The sequence below is a fragment of the Leiobunum rupestre genome, chromosome 1, assembly GCF_980474605.1.
Source record: "Leiobunum rupestre chromosome 1, qqLeiRupe1.1.hap1, whole genome shotgun sequence".
NCBI lineage: Eukaryota > Metazoa > Arthropoda > Arachnida > Opiliones > Sclerosomatidae > Leiobunum > Leiobunum rupestre.
In genome coordinates this window covers 45,295,503-45,313,960 of record NC_143384.1, presented here as the reverse complement: position 1 = coordinate 45,313,960, position 18,458 = coordinate 45,295,503, and the positions used below count along the sequence as shown (strand labels likewise).

The window sequence follows — 18,458 nt, the reverse complement described above, 5'->3', positions numbered from 1 at the left end:
TCCAGCTCGAGGAGGATGCGGACGTCTTTTTAAAAATTAATAAACTACCACTACCCTTTGTGACCTAAACTTACTTAAGCCATTAAGTAACACGTTTAGGAAAATCACCCCATCCAACAACTTGAAAAATCGCTATATTTAACTAACTTATTGCGCACAAAGGTGTATCGAAGATTTTATTTCGTGTGGGGTTAAACTGTGCTCCTTTTTTGACCAAAAAGTCACTAACTTTTTGCACTCTCTAGAGGCTTAAAGAAATTTTACGTTTTGCGCTCTCTTGAGGCTAAAAGAAATGTTACTTTTTGCACTCTCTTGAGGCTTAAAAAAATGTTACGTTTTGCACTCTCTTGAGGCTTAAAATAATGTTACGTTTTGCACTCTCTTGAGGCTTAGAGAAATTTTACGTTTTGCAATCTCTTGAGGTTTAAAGAAATGTTACGTTTTGCACTTTCTTGAAGCTTAAAGATATGTTACATTTTGCACTCTCTTCAGGCTTAAGAAATTTTATGTTTTGCACTCTCTTCAGGCTTAAGAAATTTTATGTTTTGCACTCTCTTCAGGCTTAAGAAATTTTATGTTTTGCACTCTCTTGAGGCTTAAGAAATGTTACGTTTTGCACCGTGTCTTGATTCCCAAAATCCTTCTTAAATACGCTCTACCAATTTTTTTGTTATTAATAGTTTTCTATATTTTCACTGACTTTCATGCATTTAGCTGGCGCTCGCAAATCGACGAAGTGCTTTGTTATTATCTCGTTTTGGACAAAACAACAGTTGAATTAGCCTAGTCTAATGAGTTCCTCAAGGTTTTTTAATTTATTTTCTATAAAGTTACTTTTACTAACATTAGCAAATAAATGAGGATTTCCTACAGCAAAAAAATCTGTAACTTTTGTTCCAACAGACAAATGCTGGCTAATTACTTAAGCTAGACTTCCGGCTACGAGCCCACAAAACGTCTAATGACAAAATTACAACAACCGGATCTGAATAAACAATAAAGTTGTATAAAATTAGCATCACATTTTTGACTATCCAGTCCTACACGTAATTCTTTAAATTGAGCTCTGAAACGAGTATTAATCTTACTGTTATAAAGATGACCTCGTTTTTAAAAAAGTTGCAATTTAATTATGTTAAGAGTCTCAGCTGGGTACATTGAATTAAAATATGAAAAATTCGTTTGTCATTCTCAATTAAATAATTGAAATGGTTGCCACAGAAAGAATCCTATCAAGGTTAAATCTAGAAGAATCTGGTTCACGTTCACTCCGACTTCTTCGCATCAAATATAATTAAAAATATCTGTTCTATCTAGCAATTATAGTATTTTCGTTTTTGCATTTTTTCAAAATAGGCACATTAGTATTTAATGAACAGTTATTAAAAAACGTATCCCTTTCTAATAGCATTCATTTAATACCCGTAAAAGTAATTTAATACAATAAAGTCGTGTAGTTTTAATCACTCCCGGTTATAATTTAAATTACAGACTTCCTGACGGCAACGCGACAAATTAAATGCCTGGAGAAAAATTTTTGTTTAAAGATATTTAAGCGCTGATGTTATCCTTTCAACCAATCTGATTCATCGTGCCAATGTTATCGGAACCTAATTTTTTAATTTCCCCAATCTTATAAGATTCCCTAAACATTAGTATGCTTCGGAAGTACACTCTGTCTGTCAATAAAGTTACAACTTTTTTCCAACTTTTCATTGAATCCGTCACGCATTTCATTTCAATAATAAATAAAACGCCAAGAACTGGATTTTACCAGATTTTTATCTGTTGCTAAGTCTCTCACTTAACCTGCCTTCTGATTTCAACTTAAGAGCGATTCTTATATATATGTACGCATGTGCATACAATAATTAAAATGAACAACGCATTTTTGGTAAACCACAAAACCTTCAACTTCTTTCTTTCAAAAATTAACGATAAATAAAGCACCCTTAGGAGAGTGATCGACGAACTCAATGGGATAAATAAATTCCGAAATAAACATGAAAATGATACGAAACATTTTTAAACCCAAATTCTAATTAACTAAAAACTTCGAAAAGAACGTACCTAGAAGATTTCAGCCGCTTAGAATTTACCAAAGAAAATCTTGTGTATTGTAATCCTAGCTTCAACATGTTAATTGGGAAACTGATTTTTCACAGGAGGATTGGGATTGTTCTGAAAGCATTGCTTTGATTAAGTCCCCTTAGGTTGTATTAATGTACAGGATGATTGAAATAATATTCTTAATCGACAAAGGTTAGCGCACTAGTTATGTTAAGTACACGGTATTGAAATATTGTAAATGGTGGTTCATACATCACCCATTTTTATGAAATTTACCATTAGGTCGTAACAGTGCTCTTATTTAATTACTGTACCGGGTGATTTAAATTTCGTTCGTAATTAAGGAACCGAGTTATTAATAAAGTGTTGCCATGAATTTTTGTTTGTAGTAAAATTAATCGTTGGTTGTTAATGCTTAGTGCGTTAGTTATGTTAAACTACAGAGTGATTGAGATATTGTTTTTTGGCGTTAGTACGAGCGATATCCCTTGCTTCATGCACGTTGTCATCGGCCAACGGAACAATATCCGTGACGGGTAAAACGTGGTCCATTGGGGTAAAAGGGTCACGGCCATAAACGAGTGAAAAAGGGCTGGCACGGGTCGATTCATGTAAGGCGGTGTTGTACGCGAACGTCACGCCAGGGATGGCATCGTCCCAGTTGCGATGGTCTTAATCTACATGGACAACATGTTAGCCAACGTCTTGTAGTTGTTGATGCGCTCCGTGAGCCCGTTGATTTGTGGGTGATAGGCCGTAGTACGGAGGTGGTGGGTGCCAACTTGCTTCCAAATGTCTTGCGTCATGTGGGCTATGAATTGAACGCCTCGATCTGTGAGCAACTCTTTTGGGGCGCCATGGCGGAATACAATTTGGTCAATAAAAAAAGAGGCGGCTTCAGCTGCAGTAGCGTTGGGAACCGATTTAATTTCAGCCCATTTCATCGGGTAGTCCAGATAATCGCCGGAAAGTTTTAAAAAACCCCATATGACCAGCGGAAGGTTAATCGTGGGTAGCCTTTAGAACATCCGACCGCAGTGAGTAGGGAATGGCCAGTAACGGGCTTATTTTTGCCCTGCGATAGAGTATACCGGTCTCCAAGATGTACTTCATGGCTTTGCGACGCACGGTAACTGATGTTTGCGTGGAAGGGTCCTGAAGATGTGCGATGATTGGTCCGTTAACTTGATCGTCCCTTTGTAGAGAGGGTACGTCGTGTATGTCGACTAACGAATTGATCGGGTCAGTATCTGTAGGTTCCACGGCCTCTATTTGAGGGTGAGCAATGAGACGACTAAGGCATTGTGTCAGAATTTAGAGCCCGGTGTACCTAGTAACAGAGACCATACCACCGGAGGCCTATCATCATAGTGCCCTACGCCAGCGTCCCCCTAGCGCGGACAAGTGACAAATCCAGCATGGGTAGCAGAACCCTACTACTGATGGTCTCACCTTTGACGCAAGCCACTCAACCCAGCAGAAGGTGCAGCAATGGGTGGACCAATCCCCACTTCGCACACAGCAGTGGGATTTAGAATGGATGCTATAGCAACTCCAGCCGACACCCTACCTATGAAGGTAAGGAGCCAAACCCTTTGGAGAGAGCTCCTAAAGGGGAACGACGAGCACACAGCAGCCCGCATAACCCGGCACAGCTGGCACCGGAGATCCCGGTCCGCCGTGCCCTCATACGGAGGCTCGCCGCCCCACAGCAGGCTACCCAATCTGCCGAGGCGACCAGTTTGCCTGGACCCTCTCCGTTAGCCAGAACCGAAGTTCAGTATCCAGCCCAAACCTGACCGAAGTCGGAGGTGGAGATAGGACCATTTGATCAGAGCTAACATCTCCCAGTGCGCCACCGCCCTTATGGGTTACAAGAGCCGGACCCCGACTCCCCGGTAAAGCCACCAGTTATAAGACTAAGGCAATCAGCATTCGAGTGACGACTACCGCTCCGGGGTATGATCTCTACATCTTTATCTTGTACTTGTAGAGACCATCAAGCTATCCGACCATGGGGGTCTTTAAGCGTGCGCAGCCAGCAAAGGGCATGGTGATCAGTGATAATGAGCACATTTCGTCCGTATATGTAAGTGCGAAATTGTTTCAGCGCCCATATTAGTGCCAAACATTTTTTCTCCGTTGTACTGGATCGACTGGCGTAAGCGCTGACTTGCTCGATACCGTCTTTGCGCTGAGATAGGATAGTGTCTATGCCTTTGTCCGAGGCATCTGGGTGGATCTCCGTCGGAAGCTGTGGATCGAAGTGACATAGAATCGGCAGCTGTGTGAGCTTCGTCCGCAATGTGTTGAACGATTTGGCTTGCGCTGGGCCCTATTTGAAAACCGTCTTAGGGCTTGTCAGTTCTGTTAACGGACGAGCAAGAGTAGAAAAGCCTTTGACAAAACGGCGATAGTAGGAACACAGTCCTAGGAACGACTTTAGGTCTTTACGATTTGATGGCGATGGGAATTCATCAACTGCGCGGGTTTTCGCAGGATCTGGAGCGATGCCTTGTGCAGAGATAATATGCCCGAGGTATTTCATATAGCTGCTAGTGAAGTGACATATCTCAGCGTTCAATGATAAGCCGGCTTCACTGAGACGACCCAGAACTTGATGAAGGCGTTTTATGTGGCCATCGAACGTCTCGAAGAAGACCACAATATCGTCGAGATAGACCAAACAGGTATTCCACTTCAGACCCGCAAGGACGATATCCATGGTACGTTGAAAAGTTGCGGCGGCGTTTGCGAGGCCCATAGGCATGACATTAAACTCGAAAAGACCGTCAGGGGTACAGAAAGCTGTCTTCTCTTTATCAGATTCGACAAGCGGAATTTGCCAATAACTCTGGGCTAGGTCCATTGTGCTGAAATACTGGGCACCATGAAGTCGGTCGAGTGCGTCATTGACTCGTGGTAACGGATAGACATCTCATTTCGTGAGATCATTGAGGCGTCGAAAGTCAATGAAAAACCGAAGCGTGCAGTCTTTCTTTGCGACCAAACGGACCATGCTAGAAGACGGGTGAATAATCTTGTCCTGCATCATTTTACGGACCTCTTCACATACGATGTCACGTTCGACGAAGGCTGTACGTCGTGGCTAAGTTATTATAGTACACGTATTAAGTGATGATAGAAAATTGGATCTAATTTAAATTTAATGTGTAAGACATACTAAATACATCGGGGTGATTGTGTTCTCAAATATCCGTGACATCTTAAATTTTCATTTTTAAACAAAATTACGTAAAACTATTGTTTGAATATTTTTAACGATGTTTTATTCAATTTTCTTATAGGATTCCTGGTTTTGCAACTAGGGTAGCGATTTGCTCTATATAAAGGTTCCATTATAAAAGTCATGCATTTCACCCTTTAGAATGTATTCTAAATGGTGAATAAATTGCACCTTCTCCAAAAGAGGCTGCCATATAGGATTTTTTTTAAAGTGCTGTTTTATTTATGTAATAACCTAGCTGATTATTATTATTATTTTAATTTTTAAAATAAAAAAACTTTTGTATTGAAATCGGAGAGCCCTTAACATCGACCAATATCTACTGGGAAACGTATTTGCATATTTGACGCCGGCGTTCAGCATTCATGATCATGCTAATCTTCAAAATTAAATATTGATGGTCAATAAATTGAAGTATTCAGGTACTTTTTTGTAACAAAGCATTAATTTTATTTTTAATGTGATGTGTAATGTATACTACCCACCATATTTTTGAATTACTGAAAAATAAGCCAGTAAACACAGTGTATTCTTTCATTGTATAGAAGTATAGTAAAACCGGAAAGAGATACGAACCAATGAACACTAAAAGAAACGAAGAAAATGTTTCCACGGATGTCAATGGCGATTGGCGACCTCAATCGATTGAGATAGCTTTTCCTCCAAATTAGTATTAGTGGCACGTAGAAGTGTTATTAATATTATGCTTATCTTTTCCACCACACCCTAACCAAATTTTATTTATAGCTTGGAGTTTTAGCACGGACGTTTTCCAAGAATTGAGTATTGTTGTTTTTACTTTTCCACATTATATATTTACATTTAGAGTCATTTACTTACATGCATCTGATAAAGAACTTAAATAAGTTCTACTAAATGTTTTAGACACAACAGTAATTAGGTCAAGCAAAAACCTTCTAGAAGATTAAACTACCAGGCTAGTTTGACAAAACGTCTTCAAAGCACCTGGAAAGCCAGGATGCTGCCTCGCGAAACACCGGATGCTTCATCTTAGAAATTTGCATTTGAAAACGGTTAAAATGTATCTTTTTAATCTTTTTATCCTCAGACCTCTAGTTATAGAGGGATTGAGGCTGTTATTTTCACCCTTGACGTTATCGGTGGTGGTGGTGATTAATACACTGCGGCGCTCTATAGGGTTTTCGCGAAAAGTCGATTACTCAGCAATGGCTATCGATAAACATTTTATTGATACAGGATGAAAAATTGGTGAATAAGTAGATAAGTCCATAATGAAAAGGGATAATAAAGCTAAACCCTAAACAAATTTGAAGAATTTTAAAAACTTACTAATAGCTCGTACCGATAGGTCTTCGAGCGGATGAAAACGCGAAACTCGGACCAAATAGATCTTCGAGTGAATAATAAAATAGCCAGAAAATCCAACGGTAGACCGGTTTCACTCGAAGATCTATTTGGTCCGAGTTTCGCGTTTTCATCCGCTCGAAGACCTATCGGTACGAGCTATTAGTAAGTTTTTAAAATTCTTCAAATTTGTTTAGGGTTTAGCTTTATTATCCCTTTTCATTATGGACTTATCTACTTATTCACCAATTTTTCATCCTGTACAATGCAGTCCATAGGTGGGTCCTTTTAACTTAACATTTTATTGATACGTCGTTCGATTGGTATTAGTTCCTCTAGCTAACTATATCAGTGCCGAACCTTTGCTGTTGATCAACTGAGGTGACAAATATGAACGATATCTCCATGAATGGGTTATGAAAAACTCTCTCAGGCGCAATACCCGTTTGGGCTCTTGGGGGCCCTTGATTTCGCAGCGGCCACTGAGGCCACAATTACGATAATAAAGGGCAGGGGCTGTTATTATGGCCTTTGCCATCTTTTTTAAATATTTTTACTGTTTTAAATTTAAATTGTGTGGTGTTCTTCGTTTGATATGGCATAGAAAGAAATAGTGTTGTAAGTCGGAAAATTTTCCGCGGAAAATGACCGAGGCCTTTTTTTCCGGAAAATTTTCCGTATTTTTCCGAAAAAAATAAAAAAAGTTTTCATTCCGTGATTAGTCTAATATATTGTTTGCAAATTGAAATAAAGCGGTATTTTCGCCTAATTTTTTCGAATCTGAAAGTAAAACTAAACCTCTAGACTAGTTTAAACTGATTAACAATGTAACGCTATTAATGTTTTGTAGTATGGTTACTGATATTAGACATTTCATATCGTTAAAAAGTTAAAAACATTAAAAACCCTTAAAAGGTAATTTATGTTTAAAATTTTTATTTTTCCGATTTGCGGAAAATTTTCCGCAATTCGGAAAATTTTCCGGAAACTTTTCTGGAAAATTTTCCGCATTTTATTTTTCCGGAAAATTAACAACACTAGAAAGAAATGTAAAGGACAAATATCATTGGTACTTCAGTTTTCGTCAACATATACACAATGAATAGCCTAGTGATTACAATTGCCACCTGATCAGGTCGTTATTTTTCAGATATAACAAATAGGTAGTTTTCCAGATCAAATTAATCATTTATTTAATCATTAAGATTTCAATTAAATTTCGCTTTAGTATGAAATTTCACTATTTGAGGGTCCACGCAATGTTAGCAGTGAAGAAATGAAGTGCAGCTTTGCGAGGGAACGATTTTCTTTTGGTTGTTTTAATTACGAGCTGCCAGATAGAATACAATGGTTTCCCTTTTACCACTTTAGCTAAGAATTTATCAAGGACTAATTGTCATTAAAGGTACACAGAATCGCTTGAAAAATTCAGCCCGAATTTCAGGACATACCTTTTTGCCTCTCAAAACACTTGATTGCGTAGCCCCACCATAAAAATTCAAACGATTCGGTGGTCCTATAGGAAGTGTTCGTCATAACTACCATTAGTTGGCATAGACGTTGTAGGTAGGTATTTCTTCGAGCTTGGGAATTTACGTTAAATTACGCGAGTAAACCATTTTATATTCTTCTACAAATTAAGTAATTTACTATTGGTTATACTCTTCATTTTTCAGGAGCTACAATAGGTGTTAATTTTGCGTGTTACCAATACATACATTGTACTTCCACCGCCTCAATCGCTTATGCCTCTAATTTTATGCTGGACAAAATAAAAAAAATTAATCTTGTCAGGAGGTGCATACCCTATTTCTACGAATGATTTCGAAAAGCCGGTTTGATCGAGAACAATCAAATGGTCTATTAACCGTTATCCACCTGGTGTTCATACCGATTGTATCATACGTTATTATTCCTGCCCGAATCTAAAGCAACCTGACAATAACAATGGGTAACGCACCTTTCAACGAGGAAGGCAACATGCGCAATTATTAATGCATTATAAAATCATTTTCAACGGGAGCTATAGAAACTGTATGCCCTCAGCGATGAAAAAACCTTGACAGCCCTAGTTCACATCTCATTTTATTAAAGCCTTAATGAGCGCTGAAATTTCCATCAAACGGTATCGAGAATAGGGGCAAAAGTTTAATTGGGGATAATAGAGACATACTAGATCCAGGTTCACGTTACCATGATTGGAAATCGATAAAGATTGACAATTTTTGTTAATAATTTTAAATGCAAGATGAAATGGGATGCGACTGATTTTAATCGCTTAGGAAACAGACGAAACGTACATGTAAGTCGCATCCAGATTAGTGGTTCGGTTGACCGACTTCGTTCGAACACCTGGTGTTTGTCGTAGACGGACTCGTGGAGAGTTGCAGACTCGCTATGTCATGTTAACTAAAGCGATCGAAGCTAAATCTATTGCAAAATCCAACTAGATAAGCGTTGGAAATGGCATAATAGACAATTAAAATTAAGATAAATATAAACACACGTTTATGCCAACCAGAAAACAAAGACTCGTGTCGAGATGTGCGAGTTGGTTTTAAAGTAGGAATGAAGTCACCACATGGACAATTCGCAATAAGTTTTATAAAGCATTTCTTACGCGGTAATGACAGAAAATTGTAGAATCCATGAAGACGTGGTGGAATATTAAATATTGTTTTTTATTAAAATTTTATATATAAATGTGTATAAAATAAAATTACCACTGGTAAGTTTATTTTTAAATTATATTTGTTTGAATTTTATTTAGTAATTAGCGATAATGTACGAACTGCACTTCGTCGATCCCAGAAGCGTCTATAATCCTTTTATAAAACACCCTTCGACAGAGCGAAATGATACACTTCATTAAAATGCAAGAAGGACGCTGTTAAAAACATCTGTTCGAAAACCTCGCACTCACCGTTGTTGAAATTCCTTTACAGATTGCGCAATTAATTACATCATCCCCGGGACCGATATATTTTCCCTTTTAATCCGCGTAAATAAAATTCGGAATTTGTCAATTCCTGTTTAAAATTTGAGTTTTAAAAGACCTTCGCCTCACTAAAAGCTCAATCATAGTTTTTGGTCTCACTCGCGAACGGTAGTTGCGTGTCATTGAAAAGGAGTGCCATTAAATGATAATTAGCCGCTGCGATAACGCTTCGAACAAGAAAATAAAGCAACACGAGTACTTCCTTCAGTCCGCGACCCCCGAGGCTGAATCCGCACAGTTATCCAAAGCTCTTTCCCGCGAACTAGTCGAACTGTTCGAGCGACAGCCGATGACCTATATTTTCCGTAAAATTCGCTTTTTCTCTGTCAGCGTGGTCTCCAAGCACTCTCCCGGTGCGATTCGCTTTCAAAGGTGCTCCATATTTAACCATTATTAAAGATTTAAAAAGAAAACCCACAAATATTGAGACATATTCGAAGATACTTCCATAGATTTTTATATTCATGAGGGATAAATTTGATTTCTAAGGAATATGTTAGGCTTTAAACGCTCTCACTTAAAATTTAATTAAGGCCCTCGGGAAACTTTGCGGAAAGAGTAGGCAGTTCGCGTTAGTCGCCTTCGAAAAGCGACTCGCTGTCGAGCGCCGATGTGGATTAATTTCTTAATTGCGGTTAGTTAGCTGTCGCGCTCCGCGTAGGAATGAAGTGCCGGTCGAGTTTCAAATCCGTCTGGAACAACCCGGGGCCCGATAAAGGATGGAGTTGGGTGATCGCTTTCGGATTATGGATTACCGGATTCCCCGCTTACGGAATATTCGGAACTCTGGGTGTCATTTATCCGGCTGTCAAGGATACCTTGCAGATCAGCCAAGAAGAAGCCGCTTGGCCTTTCTTCCTCTCTTCAGTCACCGCTAATTTAGTCGGTCAGTACCATCCTTTTTCGTAACTTAATAAGCTGGACGGTGTCCACGGGATTAAAAGTTTGTTGGAATTCAAATATCCGTAATCTGACTTACAAGAGACGACTCGAGGTGTAACGCACCGATTTTTTTAAAAACTCCGGGGTTTGGTAGACCTTCATGTTAGTTGAAAAACCCTAAAGGTAAATGTCTCCATAGGCAACCGTTTTGTCATGGAAACCAAAAAGGTTTTTGACAACACAAAATGAAAATTTTCCCATTGAAAATAACATGGGAATCTGACCAATTTAAAATTTTTGAAAATGCTAAAAATAGAAAATATAAATAAAAAAATAATGAAAAAGTTCGAAATTTATTAAATTTTTACAGGGGGTACCCTTAAAATTTGAGTTTAAATTTAAATTTTGTGAGTTCCGTCTGCAATTTACCGACCAAATTGCGTCTGTTGATCAGTTTAAATAATTACTATATAAAACAACGGAATTTATTTTATTATATTTCTAAAACCAATCAAAACCACTGACTATAGTAACGGGTTCTCTACACCATCTTCAGGGTAACAATAAAAAGGGGAAGAGGCAATGGTTGGTTTTCATCCAGAAGTCAACTATAGAGTAATGGCAGTGCTACGTCACACGACATCCCCCATGCTTTTTCCTATTCATAAAAAATTCGCGCCCACAATGGCTGCCATGGCCAAAGCTATGGAGTGTTACTACTTTATTCCAAACGCCGGTCCACGGTTACGATTGAGATAACTGTTTTGTAATCGTGATAATTTCACCTGCTTAAAGGTGTAAAGGATTATTTAAACTGGTTAGTTCTATGACTTAAAAATTTATCACATCGTTGATATATTTCACATTGTATTTATGAATTGGTATAAAGACGATTTACAACTTATATTAGAAAAAAATATTACCGATATTAAAGAATAATAAGGTAAAATATTAAAACGGTTATCCTTAAATTTTTTCGACCTAATAGGTGTAAGGTTAGAGTTACCTTCAATAGAATTCTTAATTTTAGCTGTCAACTAATCTTTGAACTATTGAAAAACACGCCATCAACTTTACACACAGGAAACGGAAGTTAGTTAAGCGCGTTTTGATATCGCGCGGAATTCTGGGCGCGATTCTGACTTTGACAGAAAGAGTATCGCTCTGTAGCTTTGAGCTACTGCCGCCATTTTTAGTGCAGTTTTTTAGCTATAGGAAAAAGAATGGATTTTGAGGCGTGATGCGGTACCCCAGTGATTAGGTGGGAAATTCGCAACTATATCTGCGGTAATCCCGTGTTTAATTTTAACGGTCTGTCGGTAACATTTAGTAACGCTTATACAATACCACCCTACCGGCTTAAGTACTTTCTGAAGTGCTGAAGCTGATTAAAGGGCAACAAAAGTGACGTGGAAAAAGCTACTGTTATATCTAAGATTTGACATTTGCAATTGTCGCCATATCTTAAATAAAAGTGTTATTATAAGGTGGTTTCTTTTCACCTGTTCTCGAACAAAAAGTGTACTCTTTTTACGCTAAAACCCTTTTTTCACCTGTACCGGGGATGATAATTATTCCGCCCGAAAAACTATTCGCTTGTTCCGGAGTATTAGGGCTACTCTTTTCAATCCTTCTGAAAAGGAGGTGTAATGGAGTTAATCGGATTTTGTCGTCTGCTAGCCAGAATTTATCTGCTAAAAAAGCCACAGGCAGCCATTTTGGAAAAACGCTTTTACTCCGACTCGAACCATTCGCCACCACAGAGTCGGAGTAAAATTACGTCATTGCCTTACTTTTCTTAACCTACTGTGAAAAGAAACCACCTCTTGATGTCGCTACTGCGCATAAGAACGTTCCAGAATGTAAGTGTCGGCGTTGACGCAGTCCAAGGTTAGTAAATTTTAGGCTGTGGTTACTAAGGGCTAAGGTTGGTAACTTCGTTGCTAACGAACATCGTGACGTCACTGAGATGAGATCGTATTGAAAATCAATGGGATCTCATCTGGGTGACGTCAGAAACAGACGAATTTTGGAGGCAATCCAAAAATTCTTTCAAACCGTTTCTCGATCGAGACCCCGTTGGACGCAGTCAGCGCACGGCGGGTCTTTGGCAGCATCACAGACACGTTGATAAATAAGATTAACAATGTAAATAGTTTACAGTTTTAAATAAGAAGCGTCTCTTCATTTAAATGCTAAGCCCACGAACCTGCTCAAACTACACAGTGACACTGAAGCTCGTACCTTTGCCGTTTCATGGCCGCTGTAGGAGCACCAAACACAGCACCTCACACAAGGAGAACGCAACCCCCCTCAAAAGTAGTGGATTTTCTGGTGTACAGTTTTCATTGGCTAGACGCTTTAGTGCCTGCTGCGGTCGGAAGTGGAAAATTCGGAAATTGTCTACCGCCACCTCCGCCCGTAAAACGGGCAGCGTAAAGGCTCGTTGAATGAAATTCGTACACAACACTGCGTTAGCGTGTTTAAAGGTTAGCTGCGTTCTCCTTGTGTTTGTTGCTCGTAGATGACAGCACCACAGATGGATTTTCCTTGAACTAGATCATGTTCCCTTTTCCAGGTCAGTTTGAGCAGATTCTGCAACTTAGTTTTCCTCACACCACTTTTGTTGCCCATTTGATAATAAGTAACATTAATTTTAAACTTTGTTTAAAAAGACCTACACAAGGTATATCCCTATCCTCAACTTACAACTTTCCCCGAGCCGATGTTAGTAAAACATTTCGCTTAAAATTCTATAAATAAATCGAAATACCACTAACATTTGGATATTTTAATAGGTATTATTCTTCCCGTCGTTACGAGAATAATGACGATACGTCAACTGCTAACTTGCAGCTTGGCCCTGTTCGTATTTGGCGGCGTGGTTTGCTTCATCTCTCCAAAATCGATTTTAATTCTTTGCGTCTTTTATGGAATTCCGTATGGTAAGTCATCTGGGTTTCGCTTACCCAATTATTCCTTCCAAAATCGTTTACTGAAAACCTGGTTATTAATTCGCTTTAGTCCACAATTTTGTTTCTTGAATAAACAGTACTTTACGCTTTGAATTCTAGTAGATAAAATTACTAACGTCGTATCAACAACGGAATTTTTCCAACTTCATTCGATATAAACGGTTAAGAAAACAATGGCTTAATGCATTAGCGGCAATTGATAAATCTTCGTGAAAATCAAGGAGAGCTCTCCTTTTTTCGCACATCGTAACACTTGCAGAACCGGTCAATCAAATTAATACTGAGAATATTTGCCCGGTTTATTTACGAATTAGTTGAAAAGACTATTGCTTTTAAGAAGTGTTGTGGGAAGCTATTTCTATAAGCTAATAGACCAATTTTTAATTCCGATTTATATCTATTGTATACCACAGTTTTGAATCATTCTTTTTAATCTAAATTTTTGAGGCGGCTATTATCAGGTTTTGATGGGGCCTTTGGGAAAATAATTTTAGGAAGGTCCTATAATTCCTATAAAATCCTATATTTTCAAAAATGTCCTATAACATTCTATATTTATAGCAAAATCCCATAAGTCTTATAAAATCAGAATGAGTTAAAATGAAAAAATATAAGAGAAAATGAATTAAAATGCCTGTAATTGGCTAGATATCCTAAACTTTTTGTAAATAAAATTATATTTAAAAACTCTTTGATTAAAATTGATCAAAAAGTTTAGTTAAATTTCTAGATTTTTCTATAGGATAAACTCCTATACAGTCCTTCTAGTATATACTTTTGTTATTGTTATTATGGTTAGCTACTAGTTTATTTTAGTGATAAAATGGTTAAAAAGTTTCTATCAAAGATCTATTTCACTAAATATAGAGTTGGTTTTTAATGGCATAAAGTTAGTAAATGAAATGGCATATATATCCTATAAAATCCTATAATTTAGAAAAAATAGTCCTATGAAGTCCTATATTTCTAGAAATATAATCCAATTTTTCCTATAAAAATTGTTGATTTGGGAGGCAAATATTGAGTTTTGGAGCTAGCGTATACTTTATAGTCCGTTTTTTCAGAGAGAATATAGCACTCTCTGGTTTTCCAAAAGAAAAATGTTACACTAATATTCTTTATATTATTTTATCCCTTGCAGGTATATTCCACGGATTTTTCATGCACTCATCTTTCGTCGTAGTCGCGCAATACTTCAATAAATATCGAGCCTCGGCATTGGCCATTTTGCTGACTGCTCCGGCAATAGCCATGTTCACACTGCCTTTGTTGATTCAGTATTTGCTCACCATCCACGAATACAGGGGAGCCCTTCTTCTGGTGGCTGGATTCGCGGCTCAAAGTTTCCCCGCGATATTTCTGCTACGACCAAGAACGGAGTCTCAGTTTAAATTGAAAAGTCCGCGTCTCGTTGACAAAAGCAAAAATATCGTCATTCGAAAAATGGACAAATCAGTGATGCGCAACGTGGTCCAGCAAAACGAATCGGAGGACTCCGACAGGCCAATGCTCGAAGATTCCCAAGTGAAAGCTCCGTTTCGAAGCAGCTTGACGGAAGACGTTTCCTACAAAGTTTCGGAAGACGCCGCCTCGTTGAAACTAAGAGCGGCTGAAGAATCTCGCGGTGACGTCCAAATCTCGAGTTTGAAAGAAGACGTCTTAAAAACCTTGAAACGGCCAGAATGCGTCTTCGTGGTTTTGCCAGACGCGGCGATCATGACGAGTTACATATTTGTGTACATATTAATGGTGGCTCACGCCACTCAGTGCGGTATTTCGCAAACCGCCATACAGCTTGCCTATCTGTCGTTTGGAGTGTCAGCGCTCATTCTGAGGATAGCCTTCGCTCTAATGATAGACAGAAATTTCGTGAGGAAGGACATTCTGATTCACTTCAGTTTCTTCGCGGCTTTAGGCAACGCATTATTTTACACTTTTTGGAATACTCCCGAAACGTTCATTTTCAGCGCGGTATTATTTTCATTAAGTATTTCGAGTTATCAAAGTCTACGGCTGTCTCATATGACGAAACATTTCCATCAAAAGGACATTCCGATTCTTCTCTGTTTTTCAAGTATTTTTAGCAGCAGCATTTCTTTGATCACGCCCAAACTTATTGGTGAGTTTAAAAGTTCATATGAGGTAATACTTTTCAAAAAATTACGTGGTTGAAGTGTCTCAAAGGAATTTTGATCTTAGGGCTGGAACAGCCGTCAAAACGTTTATTAATCCAATTTGATATCCACATACATTCGGCCCGAGAGCTGACGCTTAAAAACACTAAATTCTCAGAAACTTTAAGCAAAACGCCGTCAACATTCAAACATAGCAATGATTGCTTGGAAAGTTATTTGGACGAAATGTCTGAAACTTTCGTTACGTTTCTTATCCTACATAAATTATTATTAACAGTTTCAAAATTAAAAATTTTGCTCGTACCGTTACAAATAATTTTAAACGATATTATTGCGTGTAATAAATTTTGAGTAGTGTTAACTACTTATCAGTCGATTTGATTCTGGATTACTATAGAGAAAAAGTCAAACTAATCCATGCAATGTCGAATTATTTGAGATTAAAAAGTAAAGCAAGAAACTAATTAATGTGAAATAACAAACGCAGTGGATTTGAGGGCATAAATTTCCTTCAATACAAAATCCAGTACTTTCACTAACTTTTTTCTGCAAGTTTTTTCAAAATGTTCTAAAATTTCCCTTTCACCAAAGGCTTATAATATATATCATACTAGAGTATCGATCTAGGCCTTCAAAATGAAACATGTACCTTTGCAGGCTCGATGATTATTCCGTTGGACTTGAATTTCCCGTCCAATAGCGGATGTGAAAATCGCATTACAAATCAAAATTTTTCAAGTGTATAACTTCGCTTAAAGATGTAAAATGTAGAAATAACACTGCTTAGGGATATTTACCCTTTAATAATCAATATTTTCCGGATGTAAGAATAATAGACAATCAAGATATGACTGTCTTTTTTCTCAAAAGTCGTTTAAAAAGTCAACGAAAGCCTGCGTAGGTACATGCTTCAAGCGAATTCATTTAGCTATTTTACTAATGTTATTAATAAGTAATTTTACTTCGGTTGGCAAAAATTTATAAAATGTATTTATTTTACAATACATTTTATTTCTTTTCAGGTTTGTCGTATTCTCTAACGGGAGACTACCGACCATTGTGGGTTTTTTCGTCGATTCTTTTGGTTATGTCCATCATCATTCTCATTATTGACAGTCTTTGCCAGAAATCGATTGGCCGGAAAATTCGAGTTCCGGAAATAGACGTTTCCATTTGAAAATTTTCTGAGTGGTTTTTAAATAAATATAAATTTTTTTATTTATAAATTATTATTTTTTTTTCTGCATAAATGATTTCAATAATATTCGAGCTTTTTCAATCGCGTAACTCATGTGGATCTCAGCTAAACATCATCGGCCAACCCGTAGTTACACATCGAGAAATCGAAGAATGCTAATTTAACGCGTTATGGTAACGTATGATGTACAATCGGATAATATTAATTGGGTCACGGGTGTCTGACAAGGTTTTCGGTGAAACATGGGACCTGTTGAAAAAATGATATTGCTTCTATTTATTGACGAATAATAATTATGGTAGACTTTTAATGCCTTTAAATCCAGTGGCTGGGCTGCAATGCTTAGGAGGTTTGTGGCAATCCCTTCCAGCTACCCTTAATATTACCGTTAACCTCTACAAGTTTTTATAGAAAACTAAATTTTTTAATAAATAATAAGGGTGACATAATATAATGTATCTCTGCTGGATCCAAGCTTCGTCTCGCCGATACTACATCACCAAAATTTTTTATTCCTCTTATCTAAACTCTTCATGACGGTCCTAGCGGCATCTATCACAATTGTGCGAAATTGAAATTACACAACCAACCCCAAAGAGAGGTGCATATTGCTGAATGCTTCGAGAAAATAATTAAGTTCCTGGCATTTTCAAGAAGCAAACTCAGCGGCGTCGTCCATTTAATAAATTAATTAATTTATTCCACCGTTAAGATTCGGAATAGTGTATAAGTAATTAAAGAAGAAACGTTCTTCTGCCCAACCGACAAACAATTTCGCCTAATTAAGGGGCCCCTTTTTCGTGATTTTCCCCAAATTGATATTCCAAGTACGATTGGTCATATCGCATACAATTTTTACCTTAAGGATCAGACAGGTAGCGAATGCCTAATCTATAGGACCAAATGCTGGGCCCTACCTGCACAAGAGGTGGGGGAGCACAATACGCGGGCTCCGGGCAAAAAAGGCTCAATAGTAAGCTTTTTAGGGGCTCGCAGAATTGCACACGAATTCGTATTTTGACTCTGTCTATTAAAAAGTATTTTTGTCTAACATTGTTCGGTTTCAATACTTTTGGCGATCGTAGATTTAGAAGATCTCCAAATTTAACATCAATTTTGGTGGAATTCAATAAACTAATCGATTAATTTTTTCAAGTTTTTGTAGTAAGCCCCCTGGATTTCGAAGAGCTCCGACAAATTTTCGAGGCTAAAGACCAAAATATTTAAATCTGCCACTTTAACTGAAGCAAAAGAGAAATGTTTCTATGACTGTGTAAGGGAAGCTAAAGTATAATAAGTGTCCAAAGGCCAAATCTATGACCAAAGGATAAGACAATTGCACATTCTGGATTTTAAATGACGACGGAGGTGAAAGTTAGAACTTTCAACGGACAATACATAGAGTAACCCACTCACATAGAGCGGAAGGCTATGAGCGAAACATGTTAACAATTTTCGTACGCAACGTCTTGTTTTCGAGGCGTGAAATAAACAAGGTGGCCTAAAGGTCATATACAATATCAGGATAAAAACGTAAGTTTGTACTCTAAGAAATGTTAAAACAACACCGTCGCTCTTCGGACTATTTATTCACGCTTCGAAAACCAGTTAGGATTAATGTTTCAGG

General features: G+C 37.8%; 1 protein-coding gene across 3 annotated transcripts; it reads left to right on the top strand.

Moving 5' to 3' along the window:
• The first annotated feature begins 9,683 nt into the window (after positions 1–9,683).
• Positions 9,684–16,851, top strand: LOC149963067 (uncharacterized). Of its 3 annotated transcripts, none has more exons than XM_090170448.1 (4): positions 9,684–9,994; positions 13,322–13,468; positions 14,640–15,617; positions 16,656–16,851. In XM_090170448.1, exons 1-4 carry the CDS (start codon positions 9,784–9,786, stop codon positions 16,808–16,810), a joined length of 1,491 nt encoding a protein of 496 aa, XP_090026574.1. In that variant the 5' UTR covers positions 9,684–9,783; the 3' UTR covers positions 16,811–16,851. The 3 variants fall into 3 exon arrangements, with proteins under 3 accessions (XP_090026574.1, XP_090026575.1, XP_090026573.1); XM_090170449.1 differs by having other exon boundaries at positions 9,879–10,013; XM_090170447.1 differs by having other exon boundaries at positions 9,879–10,527.
• Positions 16,852–18,458: the final 1,607 nt, after the last annotated feature.

Bases quoted from the DNA above. Each gene is read 5' to 3' on its own strand.
- LOC149963067 (XM_090170447.1), top strand. From the start codon at position 10,305: ATGAAGTGCCGGTCGAGTTTCAAATCCGTCTGGAACAACCCGGGGCCC. The intron at 10,528-13,321 runs GTCAGTACCATC...ATATTTTAATAG, and splicing joins AGTCACCGCTAATTTAGTCG to GTATTATTCTTCCCGTCGTT. The intron at 13,469-14,639 runs GTAAGTCATCTG...TATCCCTTGCAG, and splicing joins CTTTTATGGAATTCCGTATG to GTATATTCCACGGATTTTTC.